We start from the raw sequence: 14,494 nt of genomic DNA on the forward strand, positions 1-14,494 counted from the left end.
GAGAAACACACACACAGAGAGAGAGAGAGAGAGAGAGAGAGAAACACACACACACAGAGAGAGAGAGAAACACACACAGAGAGAGAGAGAGAGAGAGAGAGAGAGAGAGAGAGAGAGAGAGAAACACACACAGAGAGAGAGAGAGAAACACACACACACAGAGAGAGAGAGAGAGAGAGAGAGAGAGAGAGAGAGAGAGAAACACACACACACACACAGAGAGAAACACACACACACAGAGAGAGAGAGAGAGAGAGAGAGAGAGAGAGAGAGAGAGAGAGAGAGAGAGACACACACAAAGAGAGAGAGAGAGAGAGAGAGAGAGAGAGAGAGAGAGAGAGAGAGAGAGACAGTCCATGCGGTTGGTGTTTCCTCCTGTAGTCTCCGTCCTGATGAAACCTGATATTTATTAAAATACACCTCAGTTGTATTTCGCTGCCAAACACGTGTTAAAGGTCAGTTCAGGACACTACAACGAGTTTAGAAAGTTCACAGTCTGACCTTCGAACGTTGATTTAATATCGCTAGATTTGATGATAGTGTTCGGAATGCAAAATACTTCGCGTGGTTTTAACTTTTCGTGGCCCCACGTCACATGACCGCTTCTCGTCACGTGGATATCTAAAGTTTCAAGAAAAGTTTTCCCCCTTTTCTCCTACAAGTCCCGCCCTTTCTTTGCCATGATTGGCTACACCGTGAGGTTTCTTTAATATGATTGGCTGTCTCCTGACGACTGACACGCTTATTACTTTCGACTCCACGCCTCTTCTCTAACCTGCTTCAGAGTAATTGATATCGATATCAAGCTAAACATTGGAAATCTACCGAGACGAAGAGGTTGTTCGCAGTAATAGACACAGGTGAGCTGGCGTTATTTTTATGTTAACTCTATGTTCATGTTGACTTATATGTAACTACAGGTTGAATGAAACAGACGGTGAGTTTTCAAGGTGTCTTGTGTCAGTTTGCTCCTGTTTGGGAGACACTGTACACACTTAGGCCCTGTCTTGTCTCAACATCATGTCTCCTGTACATAATATATTATATACTAATAGTCACGTGTGAAGTCATTAATCCAGCCGCCGTTTAATATTTTTGCTTGGTGTAGAAATGACCTGAGAAAAGGTAAATAAAGTCTAACAGCTTGTCAATAAATCGATTGTGTTAGCGGTTCAGCTGCTCCATGTTCTCTACACCTTCTCCCTGTTGTCCTTAACATAATTGGGTAATATTGTGTGTTTTTTTATTTGTTCTGCTTAATTTAGTTAATCAGAGCATCATTAAGAACATTAAACCCCTTTAACTATAAAATAAATCCAACTCAAGCCTTCAAAAAGCGTTCAAATTTCTGAACATACAATGTGTATGGATATATAAACTGTATGCTTATAGTTGGATTATAGTGTACAATAAGAGAGAGAGAGAGAGAGAGAGAGACACACTCTCTTATTATACTTACTCTTATGGAGTATAATAACCATTTTGTGTCTGTGAGAGCCACTGATTTAGTGTGAAACATAGTAAATCCAATTACACTCCTCAGTAGCCACATATAAAGACCTCTGTTTACAAAAAACTGTGCTATGCAAGTTAAACAGTATTTATGTGGTTAACCAATTACAATGTTGATATGATAATTCAAGGCAATAATCTTCTTCCTCTTTTCCAGAATGGACAACAAAACCCCACCAGACATTAGTTAAGCCTGTCTCAGCGTACGGTCAGTGGTGTAATGTTGTGAAATACTCTATGTGCTTTTTATAGATCATTGGAATGAGGTAGAAATGTGTAGTTGGGTATTAATTTCAGCTAAATAGTTAGGAACACAAATGTGTGTTTTCATCTGCTTAAAAACCACAGTTGAAGGTTGAGGAGATTTCAAATGGAGGCCAAGACTGTCTAAGTTACAGACGGAAGGGAATTCTTGTAAAGTAAGCATTTGTGTAGGGAGGTAAAGTGAAATACAGGAGTCAGACATTGAATGAGAAAAAAACAAAAATAACACCAAAGAAATGGAGTATGGAGAAACTTCACTGAGTGGCTTGGGAGACCTGGAGTTGGACCCAGACATTGTGAGCGAGGAGGCGGGAAAATTGTACTCTGAACTCCAGGTAACAAATCATAATACACACCTTGCTCTTTTTACACATTCAGGTCACATACCAGACTGAGCTAAGATGTCCAACAAACAAAGCTTGGAAATCTGACAGCATTTCATAGATGAACGCTTTGCTAAACTGTACTAAGAATTTACACAGCATGCTTTTGGCATCGTTTCATAAAGGAAGTGAAATGTAGCTTTGTGCCTTAAAAAGTCCCTGACGTAGTGAACTGCTCTTCCTGTCCTAGTGGCTGTGCATGAAGATAAGTCTCACACTTGACAAAAAATAATAATAAAAAGTCCCTGATGTAGTGATGCTGTAGATAAAGGATATGTCCAACACTTTCTGCTTTTTCCCCCTCTTTATCACATTGTGTTTGTGGATTATAAGCTATGTTTTTCTGAACTTCTTATTACTATGTAGTCAGTTGTGGAGACTCATGGAGCAGATGTGGTTGAATCACTGCTGCCCATCCTGGTGTGGGTTCTTGAAGGCCTCGCCAGCTGTCGGGCTCAGCTGAGAGAGAGCGAGGAGGCTGTGGAGAGGGAGAAAGGAGAGAGAGCAGATTTGCTGGAGAGGTATGAGAGAGAGAGGACCTTGCGCAGGGAGAGCCAGGAGGTGAGTTCTATATTTGACTTGGATGAGTTAAATGTTTTTGACATTCAACTTGATTCCTGTCTATATTGTGCATAACCAAAACATTTTCTATTTTACATTTTTAAAGGTAATGCATTTGTGTGTCAATTTACGCTCTCACCTCTGCAGCGCTATTTGGAGTTAGATGATCAGTTTGAGCAGGAGAGGAGGGCAATGCGTGGAAGAGACAAGGAGCGGGAAAAGAGAGAAAGAGATCTGGAAAAGAAAGCCAGAGAGCAAGCTGACCAGGGTAAGACCAACATTCCCTTATGTGTGAGGGCCCACTGATCTGAATTGTATTAAAACACCCAAAGGAAAGCAATAACTGCCCTTCTCAGAGTATATTGAATATTCTCAGAATAAAGCTAACCCTTACAGAGAACACTGCTGCTCTTTATCTTTTGGCCTTATGGCCACAGCGGGTATATAGCATTGTCAGGATATAAACATTTTGTGGAATTGATGTACGTGGTTCATGCTAGAATGAACAAGCTTTTTCTTTTTGTCAGCACCCTTTTGGCATTTCTAAATGCAAACACGATCTCATTCGGCACATTTTACATAACAAATTTACACCTAATTTCCCTTGTAGTTTCTTTAAATCTCAGTTGGTTCTGTTTTCTTCAGTGGTGGCATTGGAGGAGCAGAGAGCAAGTCTGGGCAGAGAGTTAAACACCTTGAAACACACACACAGTAAGGTCAGTATCTTACTTCTCCATTGACATTTATCACAAAGTACATTGCAGCACATCAGCCATTTTCAAGCATTTTCACTTTGGTTCCTTCTGTACTCTGTAAATTTGTGAAACTGTGTCTCATTTAGTGATATTCTGAATGTGCACTAAAAGCTTTCTTATCCTGGGAAAATTCTTACTCAAAAACAATGTCAAATACTTTGTCTCTCTCGCTCTCTCTCGCTCTCTCTCTCTCTCTCTCTCTCTAGTTAGTCCTGACATATCGAGATCTACTGGAAAAGAAAAAGGAATTGGAGAGGGAAGGGTCCCCTTTAAGGTATTTTAGAATGATTTACTTTCCTATTTAGCACCACTGTGTTTTTTTCCTCCAAAGAATGTTATCCGAAATCACACATTGCTATATGACTTGTAGAATAGTAAAGAATTTCCCCATGATACTTCTGATGTTGCATGTAGTGCCCCATAAAATGAACATTAACATATAACATTGCGTGTATCACGAGTGTTGCGTCTTATGTTGTAGAAATCACATTCGCTCCAAAAGTACAGAGCCACCTGAAGAAAATGCAGCCATCCAGGTAATGTTGCACATTGCATATTAACCTGATAAAACATAACTTTTACACAACAGTCTTTTTCACAAGTCTTTTGATTCCCCCTTCTCTGTATAGCGTGAGGTGCCACCTGAAGACTCCAACTCCAACGTTTCTGAAACTTCAGCTTCCACAGACACTAAAGGGATCAAAATAGAAACCTTCAATAATTCATTCTTTATCAGTGACATCATCAGCTCTACTCCAGAGCTGGCCCAGCTGCAGGGCCTTATTGAAGCAAGGTACAATGTGCAATTAGCTATTCATTCATTTAGTTAGTTATTTACAATATTCTTCTTTCTCAATCTATATGCCCCATTATGTTTCTGTTTTTCCTTTTTTTTTTTTTTTTGGATTGATTTCTGGTTCGTTTCTAAATCATTTTTTACTGGAATAGAAACCCTTCCTTCTATGAACTGCAGATTCAATCTAGTTACTTATTAAGCAGTAGCAGTAGCTCATCATGTCTAATCTTGATTACATTGATTCTTTCTTACTGAGAAAGAAGAAATACAGTGGCTTATTTTGATGAATAGTGTCATTTAATTTTATTTTTATTTAGTGAGTCAGATATAGTCTTTCATTTAGGACCTTCAGTAAAATGTAGAATCACGCACAACACAAGCACATCAAGTCTATATTGTAATTATAACAGTTGGGATATAAAACAAAATGCTGTGACCAGGGTGTCATGAACTTGTTTGTTTGTGTGTACAGCACTCCCCTTCGAGCAGAAGGTGGAGAACCAAACTGCAGTCTCGAGGAAGAGATCAGACCGATTAAGGAGGAGAGAGGTGAGGATGAAGAGGAAAGCAATCAAGACGATGAAAAAGCGGACAAGGAAAAGGACCTGGACAGCTTGGAGTGGGAGATGAGAAACACAGATTCTGTGTTTTCCGAGCTCTCGGAACTCAGTCAGGAATACGTGGAGAGTGTGGACCATGGAGTCAGTGTGAGAGGTAGGTTTAAAGCATACAGGTTTGGTTTAGTCATTTCTTAGACCTGGATTTATATGAAAATTTCAACATGCACAAGTCATGACAGGTTGGTGTGTTTTTTCTCTGTGTGGTTTCCATGCAGGCAGCACAGTCCAGTTTGAAGAGATTCTTTCACAGTATGAGGAACTGAAACACACCCAGTAAGAACTGGTTTGCTTTTTTATGTAGGCTTTTTTTTTTCAGAACTATGTTAGATGTTCTGATTAAAAAATGTGTTTTTAAATCACACAATACAGCTGCATTTTATTCACTCTCTTTTAGTGAGAGAGTAGATGCTGCTCGTAAGGCTCTTATTGCTCGTGTAGAGGAACTGACAAATGAGAGGTCTGCCCTGAACTTGGAGCTCACTTCCTGCCAGGAAACCATCAACCGACTTGAGAGCAAAACCAAGGAAATGGACGAAGAGACCAAAAGGTAAAGTGTATGGTTTTTGTTCTGTTCTCAGGTTTATTAACATTTTCTCTTTCTGTGATTCTTGCTGAAATGAAGCAATTGTTCGTATGGAACAGTGCGACTTTATATTAGTGGACTAAATGGCAGAATGCAAATATAAAAGCATAACACTCTACTATTTTGTGGGATACTCCTAGTAATGTTGTGAGTTTTTTTATTTTGGCTCTGAGGTGGGTGATTTTATAATAGTACTAGCTTGCAGAATATGAATGTACAAATGCATAGATTCATCATGCCATTTCTAACAGGTAAGCTAATATGTACTGTTTAACATCACTGCTATACTGATATGTTACTCAAGCAGATTTATTTTAAAAACGAGAAATGTTTTTAAAATAAAATTTGTTAATTGAAATTTGTTAATTGAAAGTCACAACTCGTACTAGAGCTCTATGTGTCCACCAAGCTGTAGAAGAGGTCTGCTAATAAAAGGTACTTTTATTAAAAAGTACTTTTTAAGAATTTGGTTAGTTCATAGAAAACCTTGATTGATTTTGACTGATGTCTGTCAGTTCCAACAAACTTAAGATCGGTTACACCGTTAACATTGGCCTTTTCATCTGGATTTCATACCCACTTTTCCTGCCCTGTTTAGATACTAATTAAATATTGTAGTAGATATGCCGGGGAATGAGAATTCACCTCCAGGGTCGGGGTTCGATTCTCGCCTTCGCCTTGTGTGTGCGGAGTTTGCATGTTCTCCCCGTGCCTCGGGGGTTTCCTCCAGGTACTCCGGTTTCTTCCCCAGGTCCAAAGACATGCATGGTAGGTTGATTGGCATCTCTGGAAAATTGTCCGTAGTGTGTGATTGTGTGACTGAATGAATGAGTGTGTGTGCCCTGCGATGGGTTGGCACTCCGTCCAGGGTGTATCCTGCCTTGATGCCCGATAACGCCTGAGATATTCACATGCTCCCCGTGACCCAGGTACTGTAGTTCGGATAAGCGATAGAAAATGAATGAGTGAGTGAGTAGATATGCCAGACTTCTCTGTGGAATAAGGAGGGTTTAGGGAACTTTTTTTTTTTTTTTAAATACAAGCTATGTATGTGAAAAAGAGCTTGAAATCATAACATTTTAAAATATAAAAATCACCTTTGTCTAATAAAACCCTGCATGCCTTATTTTTTTTTCCTTTCACCATGCTCTGTATTCCTGTCTTTCTCTATCATCTCAGGCTCCACAAAGAACTGAAAGCATCACAGGCTGAAGACTCTGATGTAAGTTTGTGTTCATTTTGATCTTGAGTTGTGGTTGTTCAAACATTTCTAATAAATTCTTCATCCCTATATTGTTACCAAACCTCTATTATTGCAAAACATAAGGCCAAGCAAGGAGAACAAAGTTCTGCAACCCATGATCACATGGTTTAAGTGTAATCAGAGCTGGAATAGGATGAAAGGATTTTTTTAAACTTTAGAGGGACAACTATAAGCCAAACTGTGTTGGTGCTATAATTGTTTTTCTTGTTGCTAGTACAAACTGTATGCATTATACCAGCTACTGTCATTCCTTTCCCCACCAGGCTTCTTTGCCTAACTCTCACCGTCGGTTCTCACGTTCAGAGATGGCTCGTGTGGTCATGGAGAAGAACCAATATAAAGAGCGGTTGATTGAACTACAGGATGTTCTGCGGCGGACTCAGGCTCACGGGTCTGTTCAACTACATCTCCCATGATAATGTATTCATCTCCTGTGCTCATTCAGACAGTTGAATATATTGCAAAGTCAAAATAGTGTAAAATAAAATATTAGTCCTGAGTATTAGTCCATGCATTAGAAATCTCAGAATAAGTTCTCATCTGCATACTCTAATATTTAGCAATCTGATAAACTTATTTATTTTTTACATTGACTGACTTGCTGTTCTCCTCTTTAAGTGTTACCAAGAATGAAAAGATCCCAGAAGACAGGAAGAGCAGTGTATGGAAGAGGTTTGGAACACGTTATTTTCCTACTATTTACCAACTCTGCAGTTTCCAATGTCAAATGGAATTTTTTTTTTAATACAAACGCAAGAAAAATGATTGAAAATCATAAAGAATAGTTCAAATCGATGCCAAATAAGGAATACATAAATATATATGGATGGATAAATTTAAACACACACACTCAGGATCACATTTTCTTTTCTTTTTTTTTCCAGAGTAGTTTTAGAGTGGTTACATGCACATATGACTTGCACACGTTGTGCTTGAGGAAAATTTCACATAATTCAGTGCCTGAATTTCAAAGTGTTATTGAAAGACCAGTTAAAACCACAGACTTTGGTTATATGAGAAGGTGATGATGATTGTAATTAATTAGTTTGGTGCTTGTTTCACAGGTTTAACCGTTTCCTTGGTTTGTCGAAGGACCAACTGGCCCCAGCTGCTTTGGCTCCTGCTGCCTTTGCCCCAGCTGCTTTGGCCTTTACTGTCCCCTCTGTTCCCTCTCCCACTACCTCACCAGTGGCCTCACCTCATAACCCTCACCTCGTCAGTGTGACTCAGACAGAGTATGTTGTCTTTTTGTCTGTTTCTCATGTTTATAGATGCAGATGTTCAGCTTTACTAAGCTATTTGGTTTATATACTGTATAAAAACTGCTTCTTCATCCCTCACAACACCAAACAATAGTGATTTTTTTTATAGGGGTTTTTTTTTTGTATTACAAATTATTTAAGTGATTGGTGCTCTGGTTGTCTCTTCAGGGATTCTCTATCTCCCAGGCTGAGGAGGAGAGAGCTCTACCGGGAGATCCGTTCTCACGTGTGGGGAAGTCTGGGGAAAAGACAGGTGCATGGCTGGAGTGTGCCTCTTTCTCAGACTGGCACACAGGTAAGCACACTTGCACATGCATAGTGAAGCTCAATTTTTCAGCATTGTCATTTCTTTAAAATAATTAGATCCGTTTACAGATTTTCTGTTTTGTTAAAATTCTGTTTGTGTGTTCCTGTATGAACCAGAACACTGAGCCACTTCTGGAGCCTAAAGATGTGCCTGTCCTCACACAGTTGCGATTGCTCGACCAAAGAGATGCTTCTGCTAAGGTCAGAATCACAGCTAGTTAAATTTCAATGGACCTCTTTAATTATATTATATATCTTTATATAAAATGTTATTGAGGGACAGTTGGTGGGAATTCAAGTAATTCATTGTTTAGATCACTGAAAATAAAGTCTTTACAGTCCATAGGGTGAAAGTAGTCATTCTATGCATAAAGATTTTACAGGAATAACAGATGCTAGATGACATTTTTTTTTGGCAAGCTATTGGACAATATTTTAGAAAACTGATCACAAATCTGTATTTAATTTTTTTTAATTCATATAATTAGAACTGAAAATAAAAGTGTCAGCAATAAATAATGAGCACGTAAAAACTGCTTTTTTTGTAGATAATTTTCTGTGATCTTAATCAGTGCTTAATGATATATTGTTTGGTCAAGTAGAAGCTTTCATAGATTTCTTTGTATTACTTGGTATTAAACTGTGACAGCAAACTGTAAACTAAAACCTAGGGGGTTTTTTTTAACTTTAAACAAAAGCTTCATCTGTTATTTAAAAGACCAAAAGATTACCTTTTGTTACAGGGAATAGGGCTAATGTTGGTTTAAGAATTTTTATTTATAATTTGTATGCTCTAATATGCTGCATGCATTTTATTAGTATATATTTAATTTATTAATATTTGCTCACATTGTGAGGTTTGTTTATTTATTTAAATCAACAGTATAAATAAAGCCCTGTACTGTATGACCCAAACTACTGCATACTTTTTAACTGACTGCAAATTTTTGACCGTGCTCTGAACTGTTTCTCAATCTATCAGTAGTTTATAGCTGCACCTTTCCCTGAATGCATGTTTTTCTTTATTGTAGCTGACCTGTGCTGTTGCAGTCCCACCAGAGGTATCAGGAGAGCAGAATGTATGTTGATATCTTGATCTATTATAACTGGTTTAAGATCAGCTCAGTGTTTTGGATAATTACACAGAACACACAAAGGCCTTACAGAAGCAAACACCCACTTTCCACCTGCCCTAACATGTCATTGATTCTTATACACATATCTCATGCCTCCAATCTCAGTGTTCTGTCTGGGCAATCACTGGACCCGCTTCCAGTAGTGATGTCACAGTTATTGACCCAGCACGGTCCAATACCATCCTGGATCAGTTCAGCCTTCCGCCCACCTCTCCAGCTCTGTGCATTTGTGCTGTGCCTCCAACTGGTTAGTTCAGCCAGTGAACATGCTTGAAATAGTTTCTGCTTAGTTTATGAACTGCTTATGATTGTGTGCTTGGTACTGGTTGTTGTTGTTGTTGTTGTTGTTGTTTGCTGCTCAACTCTTACTCATCTCTTCCTTCAGGAGAAACATCTGGGACTGTATGGATTGGAACACAGGACGGAGGGTATGAAAATATAATGTCTTAAATTAAATTTTAAATGATTTCAATTTTTGAACCAATTTTTTTGTCTATCAGCGTGCTCGTTCATCCAGCCTCTGGCTCTAGGAGGCGCTGTATGCAGTCAGTCAGTCTCTCGGAGGGGGTGCATTCTCTTACGTGAGTTTTTGCTTTACTGATTTCTGTACTTTGTGCAACAATCAGAGAATTATTTCTAACCACTTTGTTACTTCTAGGTTCTCACCAGGTCAGGTAATTGCTGGATTAGGAAACGGAATGCTCGCCTTTTTCAGCTACAGTTCCGGTGTGTCTCTTGTTCAGTCTTAATGCATTTACACTCTGGGCTGACTTTTGGCTTGGTTTGGAAACAGGCATGCTGTAAATCATGGGTCTGAAGTTTTTGCTTTTCTAAGGTGGATGGAATCTTCACTCTCATGAAGTATTGTCACTGGGCATAACTCCTCTGCAGCCCATTCGCTGTTGCTTAGCAAAGAGCGGCTGTCTCTGGGTGGGATACTGGAACAAAGTGTTGATGATTGATGTTCAGAAGAGGGAAGTGATGGTATGTATGCACTAGAAGCTTTGTCATACAACTAAATGTCAGCATGAATATAAGATTTACAGTTGATGTTTTCCTTCTCCTTCTGACCTTGCAGAAATCATTCACAGTGTCACAACGAAGCGAACAGCAGGTTCGCTTCCTGTGCGCAGCAGGAAGTGGAGTTTGGGCTTCCTGTCGGCTGGATCCCACCCTTAGGCTCTTTGATTGGACAACTGGACGACCACTACAGGAGGCTGATGTTTCGTCAGTGATAACCAAAGCTTTAGGCAAGTGCTACAATTTTTTTTTGTGAATTGATAATACTAGCACTTGCAGATGTCACCTAATAGCAACAACTATTTATTGATTATTTATTGATTCAATATAACTATATATTGATTTTCAGTTATTTAAATATGTAATAACTAAAATAGATTCAAAATTATAATGGAAGATCAAAACATTAAGTTAAATGTCAGTCACAGCATTTGACAAACAGGAGAATTGTTGCTCTTGAGTCAGCTCTGCAATATTTGCTCTTACATAACTGCTGAAATAACTTTTTTTTTCATTTTGTTGCATAAATTACAGTGTACTAGATGGTGTATGTTTATCGCAGATATTTGACACCTCATTTTCATACAGTTTACAACATAAATCTTTTAGGTTTCTTTCATTATGACACATGTATCCCTGTGAGTGCTGACAGGTTTATTTAAACTGTAACATATATTTTGAAAAAAAAAATGTTTCGCAGATGATTTAAAAGATATATTCATATTGTTTACCTTGCTTCCAGGCAATGCATTTCTGTCCCTTTCACCACTTCAGATCTCTGCCCTGTCTGTGGTCAGTGGGAGGCTATGGGTGGGCACAGGAAGTGGTGCTGTTTTCTCCATCCCGTTAACACTCGGTGAGTTGTGTTGTATTTCATAGCTGTACAAGAATCAGTTTTTTATATGACCGAATTTGCTTGATGTTCTCCTTTTGTAAATATTTTGCAGGTTCTGAGTCTTCTATCCCATATTGCACTTTGTCTTTAGCTCAGCTGTGCTTTCATGGTCACCGTCAAGCAGTTAAATTCATCATCTCAGCTCCAGGTGACACTTGCTCAAAAATCAGTATTGTTTCCATAAATATTAAATGGCACATTTATATTGTAGCTTTACATACCTTTATGTTGTAGAGCTTGTGCAAACTTCTCAGCCTGACCCTTTTTTCTTATCTGCTCTTGACATATTTCCAGGCTGCCGTGGTTCTTGTGTTTCAGCAGATGGTGCTGCCTCTACCTCTCATCTTATCCTCAGTGGTGGTGAAGGCTACATCAATTTCCGTATTGGTGAGTCACAAACCGTTGTTTCTTAATGTTCCTTCTGTGCATTGCAAAAGTATTTTAACTCCCTTAAGTAATTCATTTGAATTGCAAATGAGTTACACAGATTGTTCTAGATGGTAACTGGATTGCAGTATGTTAAAATGTTCATATTCAATTCAATTCATATTCAAAAAAATTCATTATTTTTTTTTAGCAGACCGAAGCAGGTTCTCTTGTAACATATGCCTGTATTTTGCTCCATGTATGATATCGGATCAACTGCATATAAAATAGTAATAAGTAATAAATAAATAATAAATATGATCTTTGTTTCCACCTCTACAGGTGATGAAGTCAGTGATGGACTTGGTGAAAATGTCCCACAGAGATCAGAACGAAGTCACTTAATCATTTGGCAGAGCCCGACTCAGTCTGTTCCTAGCTCCTCTCTTTGACACTAATATTGTCTGTATGCTAATATGTACTGTATTTATCATTTAGTGTTTGTCATTTAGACGCACACTTTACATGTTTGCCTTGCTGTGCACTTATATGTCTGACCCTTCTCCAGGTTATTGCCTTTGAAAGAGCAAAGAATGGAATTAAGTGATGTGTTGATGTCAGACATGTATTACTTTATATAGCACTCAGAATGAATGACCCAGCAAAGAGAGTATGCTGACAAATGTTGCAGTGCAGTTTTGATTTTGATTTACTGTTTTGTTTCTCAGTTTTAACCTGTTTGGTACAGTAGTTCTTTGCAGTTTTGTGTTTTTTCTTTCCTAATATTGCAGATTTGCGGCAAAAACGATTGAGCAATCAGACAGATCGACACATAAACTTGAATCCGTACTAGAAATTGTGGCCACCACATCATCCTCTCTAAAAGGATGTTTTTAATTAATTTCTTAGTGGGTTCATGTACAATTGTCAAACTACAAGAAAACAATGAGTGAGCAAACAGAGATCAATTCAGCTACGATCATTATGCCTTGATCGCAACGTGTACCTTAATAACTAGTCCATATCAATTATACTGTGTAAATTATTTTAATGTGAGGTCTGTTAAATGCAGTAAGAATTTGGAAAGTACCCCAGGTTGATCAAACTATTTTTATACTTGGAACGTTGTTAGTATTCATGTAAAGCGATGTGAAATTTGCCTCAAGATTTGCATGTGAGTTCAGAATGTTACAATATAGACATTACTATGAGGTTTGTATTTGACAGAACATGTCTACACTTGAACATTAATTATTGAGAACTGGAAATACTGGCCAATTTATGGTGTATATGTGAACACACATCAGCCTGTATTATTAAAGTTTAATTTACTTTTTTAAGTACAATATTATTTATTAAAATACAAAACACCATCTGTATATACATACCTTTTTTTAAAAAAAAAAAAATCTCCATTCAAAGTTAAATCATAATTAACCCAAGCACAAATCAAAACGTAACAAATATACAGTCCTGAATTTAGAACACAGTCTTTATCCAGAATTGTTATGGGTATAATTTACTGTTATTACTCAGTAAAACCAGTAAAATTGTACTATTTACACACCTTTAAAACGGGGGATATCAAAGTGAACGAGTTAAACCAGAACTTCTCATGTGTACTGTTGGTACATTCACACGATCAAATCCATATTATAGAGTGTGTGTAGAGTTCTAAATAAACACAAAACTATCAGGTTGTTGGTTCCTACTTCTGCCAAATAAATATATAAATTATATTCACAAGTACAGCCAGTAGTCAGTAAACTGTTGTATTTAAGATAACTAATAAACCACACCACTATACCTATACTATTTTGGGACATTTGAGCATTGAAGGTAATCTGTCACTCCAGTAAGAGAAGTCTCAGCTCCAAGAAGGTCATCCTATTTTGCACGACGGCTCCCTCGTATGCGCAGACTGAGCGTGTGAGCTAGGCGATCCACAGCACTGTGTTTATTTCCAAGGTCCTTTGTTATGCTCAAGCCTTCAATGTTGCCACTGTACCACATGACCCAGCCGATCATCGACATCAGGACCAACAGCACGCCCGAGTAGACCAGCAGATCACCAAAGTCTTGACCTTTAACTTCTAAAGTGACAAAGACTCCCACCAGGAGTATAGTAATCCCAATGAGGTCCATAGTAATGGCGAACACCAGGATGAATTTACAATGGGTCAGCCCTTCATTCTCAGCTGACATAATGGCCTGATGGAAAGAGACGAATCAGAAAAAAAGAGTATAGTACAGTGACCAGACGGTAAGTGTCCGGCAACCTGAGGATTTATCACTGATGGAAAAATGATACCAGCACTCGGATTAAAAGATTAGATCAAATCTAATCATGTACCTTTCACATATGTTCCTTCCTTCAGAGGTGGAAAAGTCTTTTTCTTTCAGTTCCACCTTCACCTACACCCTTGCAGGCTGATGTGTCACCTGTTCACTCTGCCTTTGTGTATGGTTTTCTCTCCTCCTAGTCAGAGAACTGGATCAGCAGGTTTTAATGAAAATGTTTCAGTCTATGTAATAAAGCACTGAATTACGCTGCTGTTTAATCTTTCATAAAGAGGTCATACATATGCTATTAACATGAATAACACTGATAATAATAATCACCATACCCCCTATTAACCACCACCACCACCACCATCATACCTTACACAGGAACATACCCAGACAAAATTGGAGCGGACACACACACACAATCACACACACACACACACACACACACACACACACACGGAAGTACGTCATTTTTGGGGGGG

At 38.4% G+C, this 14,494-nt stretch overlaps 1 protein-coding gene and 1 long non-coding RNA gene across 4 annotated transcripts; one reads left to right on the forward strand and one right to left on the reverse strand.

Annotated features, from left to right (window-relative positions):
* The first annotated feature begins 722 nt into the window (after positions 1-722).
* On the forward strand, positions 723-13,063 carry si:dkey-17m8.1 (C-Jun-amino-terminal kinase-interacting protein 4). 2 transcript variants are annotated; one of them, XM_047811806.1, is made up of 28 exons: positions 723-860; positions 1,670-2,111; positions 2,526-2,720; positions 2,868-2,988; positions 3,366-3,436; positions 3,682-3,749; positions 3,957-4,011; positions 4,105-4,268; positions 4,744-4,985; positions 5,107-5,164; positions 5,286-5,438; positions 6,654-6,696; positions 7,002-7,129; positions 7,357-7,410; positions 7,803-7,973; positions 8,169-8,295; positions 8,424-8,507; positions 9,338-9,385; positions 9,548-9,689; positions 9,828-9,870; positions 9,943-10,023; positions 10,101-10,168; positions 10,278-10,426; positions 10,521-10,692; positions 11,205-11,318; positions 11,410-11,505; positions 11,652-11,744; positions 12,066-13,063. In XM_047811806.1, the coding sequence occupies exons 2-28, from the start codon at positions 2,013-2,015 to the stop codon at positions 12,173-12,175; spliced, it is 2,949 nt and encodes a 982-aa protein (XP_047667762.1). In that variant the 5' UTR covers positions 723-860; positions 1,670-2,012; the 3' UTR covers positions 12,176-13,063. The 2 variants fall into 2 exon arrangements, with proteins under 2 accessions (XP_047667762.1, XP_047667763.1); XM_047811807.1 differs by having other exon boundaries at positions 724-860; positions 1,670-1,720.
* On the reverse strand, positions 12,820-14,479 carry LOC113644620. 2 transcript variants are annotated; one of them, XR_003441023.2, is made up of 3 exons: positions 14,385-14,479; positions 14,077-14,202; positions 12,820-13,934 (listed from the first exon to the last, which is right to left on the reverse strand). It is a non-coding gene; the product is annotated as an uncharacterized LOC113644620 (long non-coding RNA). The 2 variants fall into 2 exon arrangements; XR_003441024.2 differs by having other exon boundaries at positions 14,077-14,214; positions 14,385-14,470.
* Positions 14,480-14,494: the final 15 nt, after the last annotated feature.

This window comes from Tachysurus fulvidraco, chromosome 3 (assembly GCF_022655615.1).
Source record: "Tachysurus fulvidraco isolate hzauxx_2018 chromosome 3, HZAU_PFXX_2.0, whole genome shotgun sequence".
Lineage (NCBI taxonomy): Eukaryota > Metazoa > Chordata > Actinopteri > Siluriformes > Bagridae > Tachysurus > Tachysurus fulvidraco.

What these genes read in the sequence shown, in the direction of transcription:
- si:dkey-17m8.1 (XM_047811806.1), top strand. Translation starts at nt 2,013, where the DNA reads ATGGAGTATGGAGAAACTTCACTGAGTGGCTTGGGAGACCTGGAGTTG. An exon ending in ATGGACGAAGAGACCAAAAG is followed by an intron (nt 5,439 to 6,653) that starts GTAAAGTGTATG and finishes CTATCATCTCAG; the next exon opens with GCTCCACAAAGAACTGAAAG. An exon ending in GAGGGGGTGCATTCTCTTAC is followed by an intron (nt 10,024 to 10,100) that starts GTGAGTTTTTGC and finishes TGTTACTTCTAG; the next exon opens with GTTCTCACCAGGTCAGGTAA.